This window comes from Camelus ferus, chromosome 9, assembly GCF_009834535.1.
Source record: "Camelus ferus isolate YT-003-E chromosome 9, BCGSAC_Cfer_1.0, whole genome shotgun sequence".
In the NCBI taxonomy this organism is placed as follows: domain Eukaryota; kingdom Metazoa; phylum Chordata; class Mammalia; order Artiodactyla; family Camelidae; genus Camelus; species Camelus ferus.
In genome coordinates this window covers 45634870-45649756 of record NC_045704.1, presented here as the reverse complement: position 1 = coordinate 45649756, position 14887 = coordinate 45634870, and the positions used below count along the sequence as shown (strand labels likewise).

Below are 14887 nucleotides of genomic sequence, written 5' to 3'. Positions count from 1 at the left end.
CCAGGAACATCCATGTTGCTGCAAATGGCATTATGTTGTCGGTTTTTATGGCTGAATAGTATTCCATTGTATAAATATACTACATCTTCTTTATCCAGTCATCTGTTGATGGACATTTAGGCTGTTTCCACTACTCCCTGATTTCTAATGCCTTAATTTCTCTGGAACAAACGCAGCTTCCTCTCTATTGTTTCAGACTCTCTAATCCTGTGGGTCCATTTCCCTGACTCTCATTAATTATCCCAAACCCGGGGAAACTTGCATCCAGGCTTTATACAAAGAAAGGGATGAAAGGGACACATGCTAAGGGTAACCAGAATAAAACTGCCTTTGCACTCTACAGACCCTTAAATTTTCCTGGCTGTCACTTTTCTAGTGCCGAGTCACAGACTCATACAGGGATTATCAGGAGGCACACATGATTCAAAATTTTCTTCCTTTGGCAGATCCCTGCTGCCCTAAGGGTAAGTACAAATGAGGCTGTGATTAAGAATCTCTCCTTAACTCTTGAAGATATTGCAGAATCTTCTGCTAAAGCAATAGCTGCCCAACAAAAATCCTCAGACTCTCTGGTTAAAGTTGTTCTTGATAATAAGAGAGCCCCTGATTATCTTTAGCTGAGCAAGGAAGTGCTTGTACTGTGGCCAACACCATTTGCTGCACTTGGACTGACACTTCTGGAGAAGTTGAGACTTCACTACATAAGATCACTGGATAAGCCAGTCGGCTTAAGAAAGTAACTCCTTCAACAGGGTCTTTCTTTGACTTACTTGAGTCTGATTGGTTGGGGTCTTGGGGGACCATGGCTTTGAAGCGCACTCCAGACACTGGAAATCACCCTGCTTATAAACAATCATAGTAATCTCCAAGGTGTGCTGTATTCTCTCAAAAGTTTTAAATGCATATTTTAAATGCATTAACCCCCAAGCAAATAGTTTCCCAAAGACTGGCATGTCAGAAGATCAAAAAGAATGACTGATGTAAAGAAAGTGAACCAGATGTTGTGCACTGTGAATACTATACAGAGATTCGGCAAAAACTGCAAGCATTTCAGAGTTTAGCTGGGAGTAGCACTAACACCTTAAAAAAATGTTTTTTAATCATGTCTTTCAGGCTGAGAGTCTGAACAAAAGGAAGGCATTGTTAAAACCAACAGTCCCAAAATGGAGGTGATTAGGCTAAGCCCCATGTTACCAGACTTATTTATACTTTTGACTCTCCCAGAAGTGGAATCTTAAATGAGACAATCAGGAAACGCCTGATCAGCATCAGTTAGGTAATCTGCCTGATAGATCCCTGTCATCCCTTAAAGGAAAGTAACCTTGCAATAACCAACCCATCTTCTGCCTAGGATAAATTCTAGTTCCTGCTCCCTTCTGCCTATAGAAGTCTTTAATTTGGACAGCTCCTCAGAGCTTCTTTCTATCTGCTAGACTGAATGCGGCCCAATTCTTGAATTGTTGATTAAAGCCAGTAAGAGCTTTAAAATATACTCCATTGAATTCTGTTTTTAACAAAACAGTTTTCACTGAGTCTTCCTTTTGCTTTAGGCTTAATATTGCTTGGCTTGGTATTGTTACTAAGCTGGTCTTTATGTCACATTTTAACTTTTTAAAATATATATATTCTACTTTATTTATTTGGGGGGTAATTGGGTGTTTATTTATTTATTTAATTAATTTATTTGTACAGAGGTACTGGGGTTTGAACCCAGGACCTCGTGCATGCTAAGCACATGCTCTACTACTGAGCTATACCCATCCCCATATTTTAATTTTTTGTCTGTCATGACTTTTTTCTGCAAAGTGATTTTTAAAAACATTGCCCTAAAGAGTTCTTTATCTTGATCACTGAGTGCTCTGGCACCCCTTTACATTCCACTCCCCAGGTACTTCACCCTAAGAGTCTGCTTCCCACATCTCTTCCCTCTGAATTTTCTCAGTAATTTTCGTAATTTTTCTGAGGGTTACACTTTAAAGTTCTATTTCTTTTTCCTTCGTCTTTTGACAGTGTCTCCTCTGTGTTCTGTAGGATGAGGACTTTTACTATAAGTGCTTTGTAGACATTTAAAATTTTTGCTCTGTTCTGTTCAGTTGCCCCAAGTAGGACTTTGGGTAAATCCACTACATTTTCATCTGTCTCGGCTTGTCTTTAGACGCTTCCCCTGGTGCTGTCTCCCCTACCAGTCTTGGACTAGCTCTTGGGGTGCAAAACCAATTAGTTCTCGATTGTGAGGAGGAGGGGTTTTCACCCAGGGAAGTGAATTCTTGGGGCCCCCCAAATGCAGACTCTGAACCCTGCAAAAGCAGAAACAAATTCACTTCCCTGGGAGCAAGTCTCCCTGGTTGTCTCAGCTCCCAAAACCAAAGTCTAGAGTCATAGTGACTCTGCGAACCTGAGTCTAAAGGACTGCAGTCCTCTGCACCACCTCTCCTTGTCCCATTCCGTGCAAAGGCGATTTCCCTGGGCTGGGAGAGGCACAAAGGGCGCGCCCAACGGAATGTTGTGACTCCATCGGACACTTTCTCCTTCTGTCCCCAGGGGGTTTCAGAACAGGGTCCAGAAGGGCATGCCTCCCACCCCGACTCAGACATATGAGGCCCCTCTCACTTCGCGGCTCTTCGGCTCCCCTCTTCCACATCATTGGTCCCTAATCCTGCCCCCAAACTCCCAGTCCTTCCTAGAATCACAGCCACGGAGTGCTCTGCTCCGCACCCCAGGAACTGAACGGCAGCTCCGCCCTTGCGGCCCCCCTCTCCCCCTCCGCCCGCCTCAAACCCTCCCGTTTGTGGGCCGAGCCAGACCGGGTATAAAGCAGCGGGCGCTCTGAGGACAGCGCTTGTGACGTCTCCCGGGTTGCAGCCGGTTCAGCAGTGGAGACCTTGTCTCCACCCCTCCCCGGTTTGAGTCGCCCCGGCAACCAGGAGCTCAGCCAATCAGCGCGCCGCCGGAGCCATGTCTGGTGAGTCTTCTCTGAGGAGCCCTGAGGTCCCCCGCCCTCGTTCTCCCGCAGGAACCTGTAGGGCTCAGGGCTTGGCCTGAGTTTTCTTTCGTGACTCAAAACTGGAAAAGTGAAAGCATCAGGATTCCAGGATGAGCCCTGACAAGACGCCGGGAGCGGGGAGCTCCTGTTCCTACCCAACCCCCACAAACTCCAGTGGGCGTTCAGGAGAGAATTGACCTTGAAGTAAAACATTCCTTTCCAAACGGGTCGGAAATCGGCTGTCAGAGGCAAAATCGGCCTGCTGGCACACCTAGTTTGGCCTTAACTATGTTTAAAACATTTTGAAGTTGCTAAAATTTAAAATAAATATGGGCAATTTCACTTAAAAATGTGGATTCCCAACTTCCGGCAGAAAATTTCAAATATCTGACAATAGGTGAGGCCGAGCTGGGGGAAGCAGCTCCCCTTAGTTCGACAGATGCCAGACCCAGCTCCGGGCTGCCGGGCCTGGAGACATTTTTGACTGTGACCTTTATAGTGGGCAAACCTGATCTGTATTGGGTGCATGGCGAATGAGAAGAGTCTCCCCTCTCTGCCATCAACCTGAGGGGAACTTGGAGGTCACCACCTTTAATCCAATGTGTGGACAGCCTCTCCCATCCTGAATCAGCTGCAACACCTGCCGGGGCTGGAGGCCCTGTTTCCCAGAGAGCCTCGCTCTGAGATTGGACAGCGCTAAGATCTGGAAATCTATTTCCTCGTCTGGGGCAGAATTCTCTACCTTTTTGTAATTTCCTTTCCTCTGAACCTAATTCTGCCTTCTGAAAACTCACATACACACAATTTCATCTTGCTTAAAGTGAGGGGCCGAAGGAGAGGGAGGGAGATTGCTTTTATAGTTGACAAAGAAGTTAGAGTCTCCGAAAAAAGGGCTTAACTGGGGATTGGAAGCCCACTGAGAGTTTCGGGGGTGGTAGGGAAGAGGCCCTAGAGCAGAAGCATCTGGGAAGGGCTGAGAGTAGCTGACCAGGCTTCCTGAGTGCAAGTTAGTGGCTGTTTCTCTTCATTCTTCATTCTTTATTCTTCATTCATTCTTCAGCTGTCTGGAGGGCACCAGCACCCACTCCTGAAATACGAGGGCAAGCACTATTTCCCAAGTTTTCAATCCTACAGCATGTTCTGTATGTGAAACTTAGACCAAAAAAATGGGGGGGGGGGCAAAAGGAGGGAAAATGGGATTCAGATCTTGTATAACTAGTAGTAGCCTACCCCAGCTAACCAAATCTTGAGGTTAACTGAGTCATCCAGAGCATTTGTTTACAACCAATAGATGCATCCAAGTGGCCTGCACATTCCTTGAGGAATCCAGTGAGCCCAGAGGGCAGAACCAGGATGCACAAAACTATTTTATTTCCAATAGGCTTTCCTTGATTGCTTATTCTTCCTGCCAAAATGATCATGTGGGTAATATATCTATTACTGCTAAAGGTATTTAGACACGGGTTACATTAACCTGATGTACCACAACCCCTTTCTTTCTCTGCCAGCTTCATCTTTTTTTGTCATTAAATTCTATGTTGGCCATCAATACAACTGCAGGTTGACAGAGTACAGTTTAATCTGAAAGGTTAGTAAAAATCCTTGGTGTCCGATTGACCTGAGTTCGAAGGCAGAGAATTGTGGAATGTCAGAGGAATAGATGGGGACAGAGGTCAGCCCTCAAGGGATGCTCTGGCCACCGGAATGTACTCTCCATGAAGACAAAGATTTGTGTCTCTTTTGTACACTGATATACCCCAAATGCCTAGAGCAGTGCCTCATTCACAGTAGGTGTTCAATAAACTATGATGCCAAGGCTGAGAGATGGGTCACTGAGAACATTCGCATTTTAAGGGGGAGAAAGAAGGTTGGCTGGTGTGAACATGAGGTGGAAATGGAAGGCAGGATAATGGGGAAGGAATGAGGGGCTTTCAGGACACCGAGGAGTGAGGCTGAACTGGGAGCATCTTGCTTGGAGACTGAGATCTGAAAGGGAACCCGTGCAGGGAGAGAGAAGCAGTAACAAGATGTTATCAGCTGGGTTAGATCTGACCGCCTCTATCAGACGGGTGAATGATGTGCATGACCAGCAGAAATGAATGGTAAACTAGAGGTATTGATAATAATCCCATTTATTGTTCAAGACTCGGCTCAAATGGCAGATCCTTCTGAAGGCCTTTGGTGGTGGGCCCGCCCTGAAGTGAAGAGTCTTCTATGTGTTACTTGCGTATGTGTCTTATGCCTTTCTTAGGATAAATTCCTAGAAGGTCGAGCTTGTCATGTAGCTAGTTAAATGGCAGGAGGGAAACTGAATCCTCCAAGTCCAAAAAACCCTCAGATTTGCCTGTGAAAAATGAATTGGAAACAAGACACTCAGGATTAATTACGTTTGGGTCGTAAATCTCTTGACTTACCCTTACCTCTGGCAAATACACATGGCTGTTCTGTTAATTGCAAATAAATGTTGTTAATTGCCTATTCATAACCTTTGACCATTTTGCTACTGGGTTGTTTTTAGGAACAAAACTTTGTTAGTTATATTTCTTGCAAATATAATCTTCCTGTTTGTGTCTCATCTTGTTTTTTTCTTGTTTTTGAAGGTAACAGTCATGCATCTACTGTACCTAGTAGATGGTGAGTTCCTTGAAAGCAGGGGATAGATGTCCTAACTTTCTCATTTTTTAGGATGCACCTTTATGTTTTAGTACTTAGGAAATGTTTGTTAATATTGGTAAGAAGTTAAAAAATAAAAATATATGGGTAAGTAAGCCAAGAGAATAAAAACTAACACAGCAGTATTCAGTAAACACTGATATGACTAATGCAAAGATAAATCACAAATAAAATGCATGTCAAAGCTTAATATACTCACATTTCTCTCAGTAGTGTTCAGTCTGCGAAGTGATAACAACAGGGGTGGAATTTGTGGACGCAGCCTCAGGAATTCAGCCTCAGGAATTCCTTTCCCTTTTCCCAGGTGTTGTCCAAAGCATATAAATCCTCATCAAATTTATATTCCACAGAATTTGAGTGTATGGAGTCTGAAATGCCAGGACCAAGCTTGGCAATACTCCTTTTTGGCAAGCGGGAGCCTGAAGCTTAAACCTGGCTGAATTTAACCCAATAGGAGCTGCCTCTGCCAGGTGTGGTTAATATTGAAAGCAGGACGAGGACTGAAGGTTCACCTGTGCCTTTCTAGTTAATTTTCTTCAAATAATACAAAAAAGTTGCAGGTGCTTTCCCTCCCAGCTCCACCCACAGTTGCCACTGTTAAGTTAGTAAGGTATGAAATTGTGGCACCAATTCTTAGGAGAAAGGTGGTGGTAAACTTCCTCTGGAACTCCTCCCCGCCCTCTACACTATGTTGCATGGATTTATCCATGCTTAAATATTTTAAAATTATTCCAGCTTCACCACCCATTTGGGTAACTTGCTTAAAGTTTCTGTGCCTCAGGTTTCCCATCCATAATATGGGGATATTAATTCTATTTACCTCACAGGGTTACTGTGATAATTGAAAAATAAATATGAAGCACTTGTTGCCTAGCACGTAGTAAGCACCCTCTACATGCTGTTATTGCAAAATTAAAGCATGCTTGTTCTAACAATTTTATTAATACAGAAGAGATCAAAGAAAAACCCCATCTTTCCACTCTGCCTCTACCCCCTTGCCGTCTCTTTCTTACCCAAGAGAACTATTAACAGTTTCATGTGATCATTCCACATCTGTTTTCCCCTCATACCAACATACTGCAAATCTACCTTCATGTACGGAGTTTCTTTCTTTTTTGTAAAATTGAATTCACATGCACTTTGTTTTATCATTTGAAGATACACTATGGTATCTTTCAGGGTGACTGTATACATGTAGCTAACTCATTCTTGTTAATATTCTGCATAATATTCTGCAGTATGTCAAATGTGCTGCCTAAATAGACGATCGGGTTTTATCTAATTTTTGCCAATGATGGGAATGGTCCAGTGCATATCCTTGCTCATGTGTCCTGATGCTTTCAGTCAGATTCCCCAAAGTTGAACAACTAGATCAAAGATTTATGTGCCTCTGAAATGTTTAAAGATTCAGCCTGATTACTTTCCCCAAAGGCTGAGGCAATTCATAGTCCCACTGGCAACGTGCTGGTTTTCTTTCAGTCTTAATCGCCCTCGTTGTTGTTTGTCTTAAATTGCTTTGCCAATCTGATGAGTAAATAATATCTCATTTAATTTGTTTTTCCTTGCAGGCCAGGCAGGGTGCCTTCTCATTTGTTTATTGTCATTTGCAGTTTCCTCCTCTTTGAATCATGTGTTCATATCCTTGACTTATTTTTCTAATGCACTGTCTTTTTCTAATTATTTGTAGGCATTCTTCGGGATTTTAACTCTTTGTGATAAGAGTTGTGGATATCTCTTCCTCGCTGATTGTCTTTTGATTCTGTTTATGCGACCTTTTTTAAACACAAATTTTTGGTGTTTATGTGGCTTTAACCGTCAAGTTTTTCCCTCGTGGTTTCTGAATCTCTAGTCTTTCCTTAAAAATATTCTCAGTCCTGAAGCAATACAAATTTTCTGTTTCATCCGATACTATTCTAATAGTTTCATTTAAAAAATTTAGATCTTTTGTGTGCTAGCAAATTATTGCTGCGATGTGGTGTGTCAGCGGGATAGTTAAAACCAAAAACTTACTGAATACAACAGACACATTGAAAAGTGCACACGTTCTAAGTGAATTTTCACCAGCTGAACACGGACTTGTGTAATCGGCACCCAGATCAAGAAACACAAGAAACAGGACGTGGCCAGCGCCCCTTTTGTGGCCTTCCAGTCACTCCCCCTGATGAGGGTAACCACTCTACTGACTTCTAACACCTTGTATTAGTTTTCTAAAGAGATAATTTTATTTTCATGCAGGTGGCTGATTAAGTATGCCAACACCATTTATTAAATTAGCCACTCTTTTCCCATTAAGCTAAAATGCCTTCTTTATTTGTTGGTACTTATAAGGAAAAATATATTTCTGGTTGCAGTGGATGGATTGCATCACCCAGTGTCTAACAAAGTCGTATCTTCCATTTTGGATTCCAGCTGGGCCCCCTGTAGCCAGAGCTTTGCTGGTTGATGACTGATTTTCTCCATGTGCCTTGTGTGTGTCTAAATAGTCAGGAAAGCACTGGTGGTACTGGCGCACTCAGAGAGGACGTCCTTCAACTGTGCTATGAAGGAGGCCACTGTAGAGGCTTTGAAGAGGAAAGGATGGGAGGTCATTGTGTCGGATCTGTATGCCATGAACTTCAATCCTGTCATCTCCAGAAAGGACATCACAGGTGGGAGCTGCTCTCCCCTTTAATTAAGTCTTTGTGGAACTTCTCGCCTGTGGGCTCTCTGGCCCCGCCTTGGCCCCTCTGGCATTGGCCTCTCTTTTTCCTCTCTGCAGGTAAACTGAAGGACCCCGGGAACTTTCAGTATCCTGCCGAGTCTGTTCTAGCTTATAAAGAAGGCCGTCTGAGCCCGGATATTGTGGCTGAACAAAAGAAGCTGGAAGCGGCAGACCTGGTGATTTTTCAGGTGTGGTAAGACATCAGAAGGGGTGTCGGGACACTTGCATTCTTATTGTCCTAGACCTGTCACCTAATTAGCTATGTGAGCTTAGAAAAGTCACTTAGCCACTTGACCATATTCTCTATAAAGAAGGGTGACACTCTACCATATTCTCAGTAAAGAAGTGTGATTACTTCAAAGGCGCAGTGTTACACAGCTTTGCAGGTATTGTGACTCTGGCTGAATTACTCTTTGAAAATGTGAATGTGACAGCTGAGGTGGCATGTAAGCCTAGAGCTTTTCTTTCCAGAGTGTTTAATCTTTTCTTCAATTAGTGATTTCTTGTGGGATCACTCAACGTTTGCAATGCCCCCCCATCTCAGTAAGCATCCTGAAATTGGTTTGCGGAGTAAGGCATGAGGGATTGTCTTCTCTGCCAGTGGGCTTCCCAGCTGCTGTGTGCATTGCCTGGCTTAATGTGTTCCAGCAGCGAACCCAGACTTTCTCCCCTGGAAGCTGCCTCGCCATTTAGCAGTTAGTACTGAAAATTATGTGCCTCTTGTAAGTTACCTTTCCTGAAAATGCCAGACTGTCCTCAATGACTTTGCTGCTACCAATCCCAACCAGCTTTTTGATATTGAACATGGAACATATGTGACACCGGAAACTTCACAAGAAGGGTGATACTGGTTGTGGCTTTTGCAATTATTTTATCAGCTGCAAAGACTCTAACCTTTGAAGTCCCTTATTCTACCTATTGCTCTGAATCTAAGCCACACGCCATTAGCCAGTGACCCAAAGGATCCCCTCTTGGTCCACATTTTCTATGCTCTTGTAGTGCAGACAAGGCAGCGGCAGCAGCAGCTTTAATTTCTGCATCTAAAATCACCGACTTTTAGAATTGGAAAGGACCTTGCTGGCCTTTAAAGTTGGCTTCTATCCAATGTGTAAGTCTTCTTTACTATCAACACATCTATGCAGGTTGTGCACTGCACAAAAGCAACACATTGAAGGGCAATGTACACACTGCAGATTAACATAGTTATAACAGCGTCCTGACAGATGACAGTGGCAAAACCAGCACACTATATACGATAGTCTTTCAACATGGAAATAAATCTCCTGAGGAAGGAGTGCCTTAATCGATACCGAGGTGCCATATGGGCTAGCCCCTGCTTAGTTTTCTCACTTCTCAAAGAACAACTTGAAAGAGTAAACTTTTCATACCCAGCAAGCTAACCAGCCCTGACTGCAGAACCTTCACGTGGAGCCAGATGTGCTTGCCTGAACAACCTACACATTTATAGCCGAAAAGCTGCAGCTCTGGCCCCTCACATTTAGAGTCATAAATACGAGAATGTGAGGAGCTATTAGAGGTCACTCGAGCCCCCCTTCTTACATATGAGGCACGTGAAACTTAGAGAAGGTGTGGGCCTTGCGTGGCAAGGGTCACGCTCACGTTAGTGGCAGATTCAGGGTGAGGACGCCAGTCTTGCTCTCAGTCATGTGTTCTTTCTGTCCTAAAACACTGCTTTCTTATCCCCTTTCCTGTAGGTCAACCACCCTTCAAAGAGAGAGCTAACAAGTCCTAAAAATTTCTTCTCTGTCCTAGTTTTTTTAATCTCTGGGTGTGTTCCTGTCGTCATTGCCTTGAAATCATGAACCAAGGAGAAGTACTGGTACAGTCCTTGCTTGGCTTTTATCAGGACAAGAGGCCCAACAGGACTTTCTCATGGGAATTCCCTGATGAAGCTCAGTCACACTGATCATTGTTTCTCATATGGGAGTAGTTCTATTTATTCTAAGTGATAGGATTTTACATCCATGAGCACAAGGTACATGTTTCATATTTTTGATTCCACACCCACTTAGAGAGGCTCTTGAGGAAATACTGATTTAGGCAACGCACACTGAAGCCAACTTTGCCTGCAATCCTCGCTGTTTAGACTTTGCTGCCAAATGTGGTTTCACAGAAACACATCTTATTGCATGTGGCTTTCTTCACACCCACCCAATGTTTGTATCTTTAGGTGGAAACAGGAGTGTCCTGTTGACTGACCAAGGACAGTAACTCTCTTTTCTTTCATGTGCTAAATCCTCCAGAAGGCACAGTAGGGCCCGAAGAATGGGTCAACCCTCAGTGACATCACGGGCAGCAGCTGAACATCCTGACCCCTCTTCTGTGCTAGGGGTGTTCCTCATCTGACCTTTCTGTCCTCTGTCCCACAGTTCCCACTGCAGTGGTTTGGGGTCCCTGCCATCCTGAAAGGCTGGTTTGAACGCGTGCTCATAGGGGAATTTGCTTACACGTATACTGCCATGTATGACAAGGGACCTTTCCGGGTAGGTGGATGGTTCTGCTTTTCCCGACACCGGGATTCTGGGTAGGGTCTGTCCTGAGGCGGAGTTCTGAGCACAGATGAGACACCAAGATTAGGCTCCAAGCCCCTGTGGGAGGCATGCATGTCTCTCCCCAAAGTTTTATAGATATTTTCACAGATATCTTGGACTTTCTTGAAAATATTCCAGGAAAAACAGGGATGAGGGGATTAGATTAAAAGAAACACAGATTAAATGATTAAATAAAAGTAGAATGGCAAGATACTGAGAGCTGGACGGTGGATGCATCATTACACTGTTTTGTACTGTTATAATGCATCATTATACTATTCTCTCTTCTTTATGTATGTTTGAAATTGTCCACCATAATAATAAAAAAAGAAAGTCTAGCCTCATTTCTGAGACCCCAAACTATACAAGAAACATTTTTGAGAACTTCTGGATTCCATGCCTGGATACATGCCTGGCACCGTGGGGTGACAGATAAAAACAACAAGCGAGTAACTCCACGTAGGCATCAGCAGTCAGCACTGACTCTGCATTGCCATGACAACCCTCACCTGACTGGCCGCATCCGGGAGTGTGCAGTCCCGGGCCTGCCCCTCCACCCCTCTGCGTACCATCTTCCAGGCTGGTACTTCTGCAGTCACACAGAGCGGCTCAGAGGAGCCAAGGTATAAAGTAACATAAACAGCAGGTGGGGGGACTTGCGTGTTCCTTTCCCTGGAGCTGTTTCATTAACTTACTGTCACCAAGGAGCTGTGGAAGGTAATGACTTTTCTTTTACAGAATAAGAAGGCAGTGCTTTCCATCACCACTGGTGGCAGCAGCTCCATGTACTCTCTGCAGGGTATCCACGGGGACATGAACATTATTCTCTGGCCCATTCAGGTACCTTGTTTTGGTGACCCTTCAGGGGGATTAACTGAGCTTTCCATGGGGTCCAAATCCTCCAGAAGGCAGCTGAAAACAGACCTGAGGTGTGAAAAACAGCACAGTGATGCTTCAGAACTGCAGGGGGCTTCCTCTTAGGACTTACCCTGTGCTTACAGAACAACCAGTGTGTGCACAAGTCCAAACACCACTCTCCCCTAACCAAGGACTCGTACAGATAACCCTAGGTTTGCATAGCCACGTGCCTCGATTCTCTCCAGAAGACTGACATCTCTCTCCAATCTTCCTGTCCTTCTCTAAGGTGCTGCCACAGTCACAGGGACTAACAGAGCCTAAGAAAATTGAAGACATGATTTAGTCCAGCTTACAAAACTGAAGTCTGAAGTAGGCTTTTTGGCAGTCACTTGGACTCTCAAGATAATCTCTTCTCAGGAAGGGGGTTGGAGAAAAGAGCAACTGAGGTGGCCTCCTAAAATACTGGGGAATTACTATTAACATTGGAGAATAAGTGGTAAGAATCACTTATTAAGACTTGTCTAGTTACGTGGAAGCAGAGAAGTGCACACCTCTGTGCTCTGGCAAGAGTCAGCTGCCAAGAAGCTGAGACTCTCCCTTAGGTAACAGAACTTCCAGCACTTTTGGCAGAGAATCCCAGGCTGGCACAGTTTCAAGGTTTTATTCATTTAAAGAAGAGCACATCTGACTAAGCTAAAATAGGTAACAGCTACGTACGTACAGAGAACACAAGGTGAGAGACTAGGTGAATTAATTCTCCAGAGTGCCTCTGGCCTCCACTGTGGGGTGTCTTCCTGGGAAGCTCAGGTTAACTTTCATTTTATTTCGTTGTGTACAGTACAAGGTGCATGCGGTCTGTTCCGTGACTCACCTCTGTGCTTTGTGAATCCCCAGAGTGGCACTCTGCATTTCTGTGGCTTCCAAGTCTTGGAACCTCAGCTGACGTATGGCATTGGCCACACTCCCGAGGATGCCCGAATTCAGATCCTGGAAGGATGGAAGAAACGCCTGGAGAATATTTGGGATGAGACGCCGCTGTATTTTGCTCCAAGTAGCCTCTTTGACCTAAACTTCCAGGCAGGATTCTTAATGAAAAAGGAGGTGCAGGATGAGCAAAAAAATAAGAATTTTGGCCTTTCTGTGGGCCATCACTTGGGCAAGCCCATCCCAGCGGACAACCAGATCAAAGCTAGAAAATAAGATTCACAAGACCTGCTTTCCTTCTAAAATGTAGGCAAATCTAGGTTTCTTTTTCAAGCTTCTTTGACTTGCTTGCTTCTTTAAGATGATTGGTGTTTTTCCTTTTCCCATGCCAACAGGAGAGAGAACAGACTGTATTCATAAATATAACTGGTTCTTACGATTGCTATCATGGCAAAATCTGATTTGGCTCAAGAGGCCTCTGAGGATAATGAAGACAGGAAAGGTATAGAAAGATGCCAGACAGTGTTCTTTAAGGTCCTCAGCACAATTTAATCCCTCTCTTTAAGGATATATTTTTAGGAGTAAATCTGGCTAGAGAGCACCCAACTTCTCAATTATCTATTTTTCTTTTAATTACCTCTGTGTGGTTCATGGCAAAAGGGAATTGCTCAGAGAAAGAGATGACGGAATCTGATCTAAGGGGCTTGTTTAATAGTTACTACTCTACGCTTACTTGTGATATATATTGGCTTTAATTACTACACAGTGACTATTATTCCTAATATGAGTGTCAGCCTTCCTTCAACTTTTGTTGTTAGTATACAATCCACATAGATACCTTGAAATGAAAAGCTAATAAAAATCTTTTAACTCAATCTTCTAATTTAATGTCTGCACAAGCAAACCAACACTTTCTATATACCACATCCTTTACAATGAATGAATTCATAAAAGGAAAGTGTACTCTCAGTACTTTATTTCTGATCCATACGACTGTCTGGAAGTTTTTTCCTGTATCATTGCTAAACTGATGACTTTCCTTTTAAGAATGTGTTTTGGTCCCATGACTTTTGAGATAAAATTGTAAGACCAGAGTTTCATTAACTTCAGTGAACAATATTGATATAACACTCTAACGTCCCATTTAAATTACTAAAGTACATCTCTCCTTGGTGTCAGTATAATTTAAGCAGAATGTGATGAAAGACCGCCCTCTTGTGGTGCACTGACAAAAAAACATGAGAAATGGTGCAAAACAAGTTGCCTGAAACTGGGAACAGCCTCTTACCTGCGGAGGAAACGGCGGCTGGAGAACTGCATGTGCTAGATGCCTGCAGGCACTGGGTGTTCATCTACAGCATCCACAAGGTAGATGGCTGGGTGCTTCAGTTTGAAAATACTTTATTTTCTGTTCATTGCAGTTTTGTGTAAATTTCTAACAGTTCCAAATTTAGTAAATAAAATCCATTTCTACAAAACAGAACCACACTCACTGGTTTCAGTGAAGCTAGTGACAGAGGCATTTAGGCAAAAGTGGAATCTACTGGGGAAGATGGAATCAGAGGATTCAGTAATAAATTATGGCCAGAAGCCTCTAAGGTGACTTGGCTTGAACGCTTGACCGACAGGGCTGTTTCATTCTGAATGGTAATGGAACCTATTAAGATCCTCTCAGGAAATTTAAAGGACATTAAAGAGATCCAGGAAAGAGAGTGGTGTAGAAATCAAGAACATGGAATGTGATAAATAAATGCCAAGGGGCAGTATTTATTCTGGTTTGCCAGATTTATTCTGATTTATCCAATCAATGGGCCAGGCATTCTTCTAGGCACTGGGAATACAGCAATGAACAAAACAAGATACCTGCCTTCATGGAGTCTGAATTCTAGTGAAGAACAACAGAACAGATATGTCAGTTAGGTGGTGATAAATGCTAGGAAGAAGGAGCAGGGTAAGAGAGTTAGAGATGGGATACAAGTTTTATATCGCGTGATCAAGAAAGACCTCTAACAAGGTTACATTTGAGCAAAGACCTGATAAAGTGAGAGTGAGACAAGTAGATATCTGAGAGAAGGAAGCCAGGCAGGAGTGATACGAGCCCAAACCCCTGCGGCAAGAGCATGATCAGTGTGTTGGAGGGAGAGAAAGCAAGTTAGTATGACTAAAACAGAGAAAGCAAGAGAGGGATAGGTTAGA

The 14887-nt window shown here is 43.6% G+C and overlaps 1 protein-coding gene across 3 annotated transcripts; it reads left to right on the top strand.

Annotated features, from left to right (window-relative positions):
* Positions 1-2818: 2818 nt before the first annotated feature.
* Positions 2819-13571, top strand: NQO1 (NAD(P)H quinone dehydrogenase 1). 3 transcript variants are annotated; one of them, XM_006180569.3, is made up of 6 exons: positions 2819-2962; positions 8140-8304; positions 8415-8545; positions 10748-10861; positions 11648-11749; positions 12662-13571. In XM_006180569.3, exons 1-6 carry the CDS (start codon positions 2956-2958, stop codon positions 12965-12967), a joined length of 825 nt encoding a protein of 274 aa, XP_006180631.1. In that variant the 5' UTR covers positions 2819-2955; the 3' UTR covers positions 12968-13571. The 3 variants fall into 3 exon arrangements, with proteins under 3 accessions (XP_006180631.1, XP_032342537.1, XP_032342538.1); XM_032486646.1 differs by lacking the exon at positions 10748-10861 and having other exon boundaries at positions 12662-13566; XM_032486647.1 differs by lacking the exons at positions 10748-10861; positions 11648-11749 and having other exon boundaries at positions 12662-13566.
* The last annotated feature ends 1316 nt before the right edge of the window (positions 13572-14887 follow it).

Excerpts from the sequence above, each read along its gene's own strand:
- NQO1 (XM_006180569.3), top strand. Across the intron at positions 10,862-11,647 it reads ATGACAAGGGACCTTTCCGG|AATAAGAAGGCAGTGCTTTC; the intron begins GTAGGTGGATGG and ends TTTCTTTTACAG. Across the intron at positions 11,750-12,661 it reads TTATTCTCTGGCCCATTCAG|AGTGGCACTCTGCATTTCTG; the intron begins GTACCTTGTTTT and ends GTGAATCCCCAG.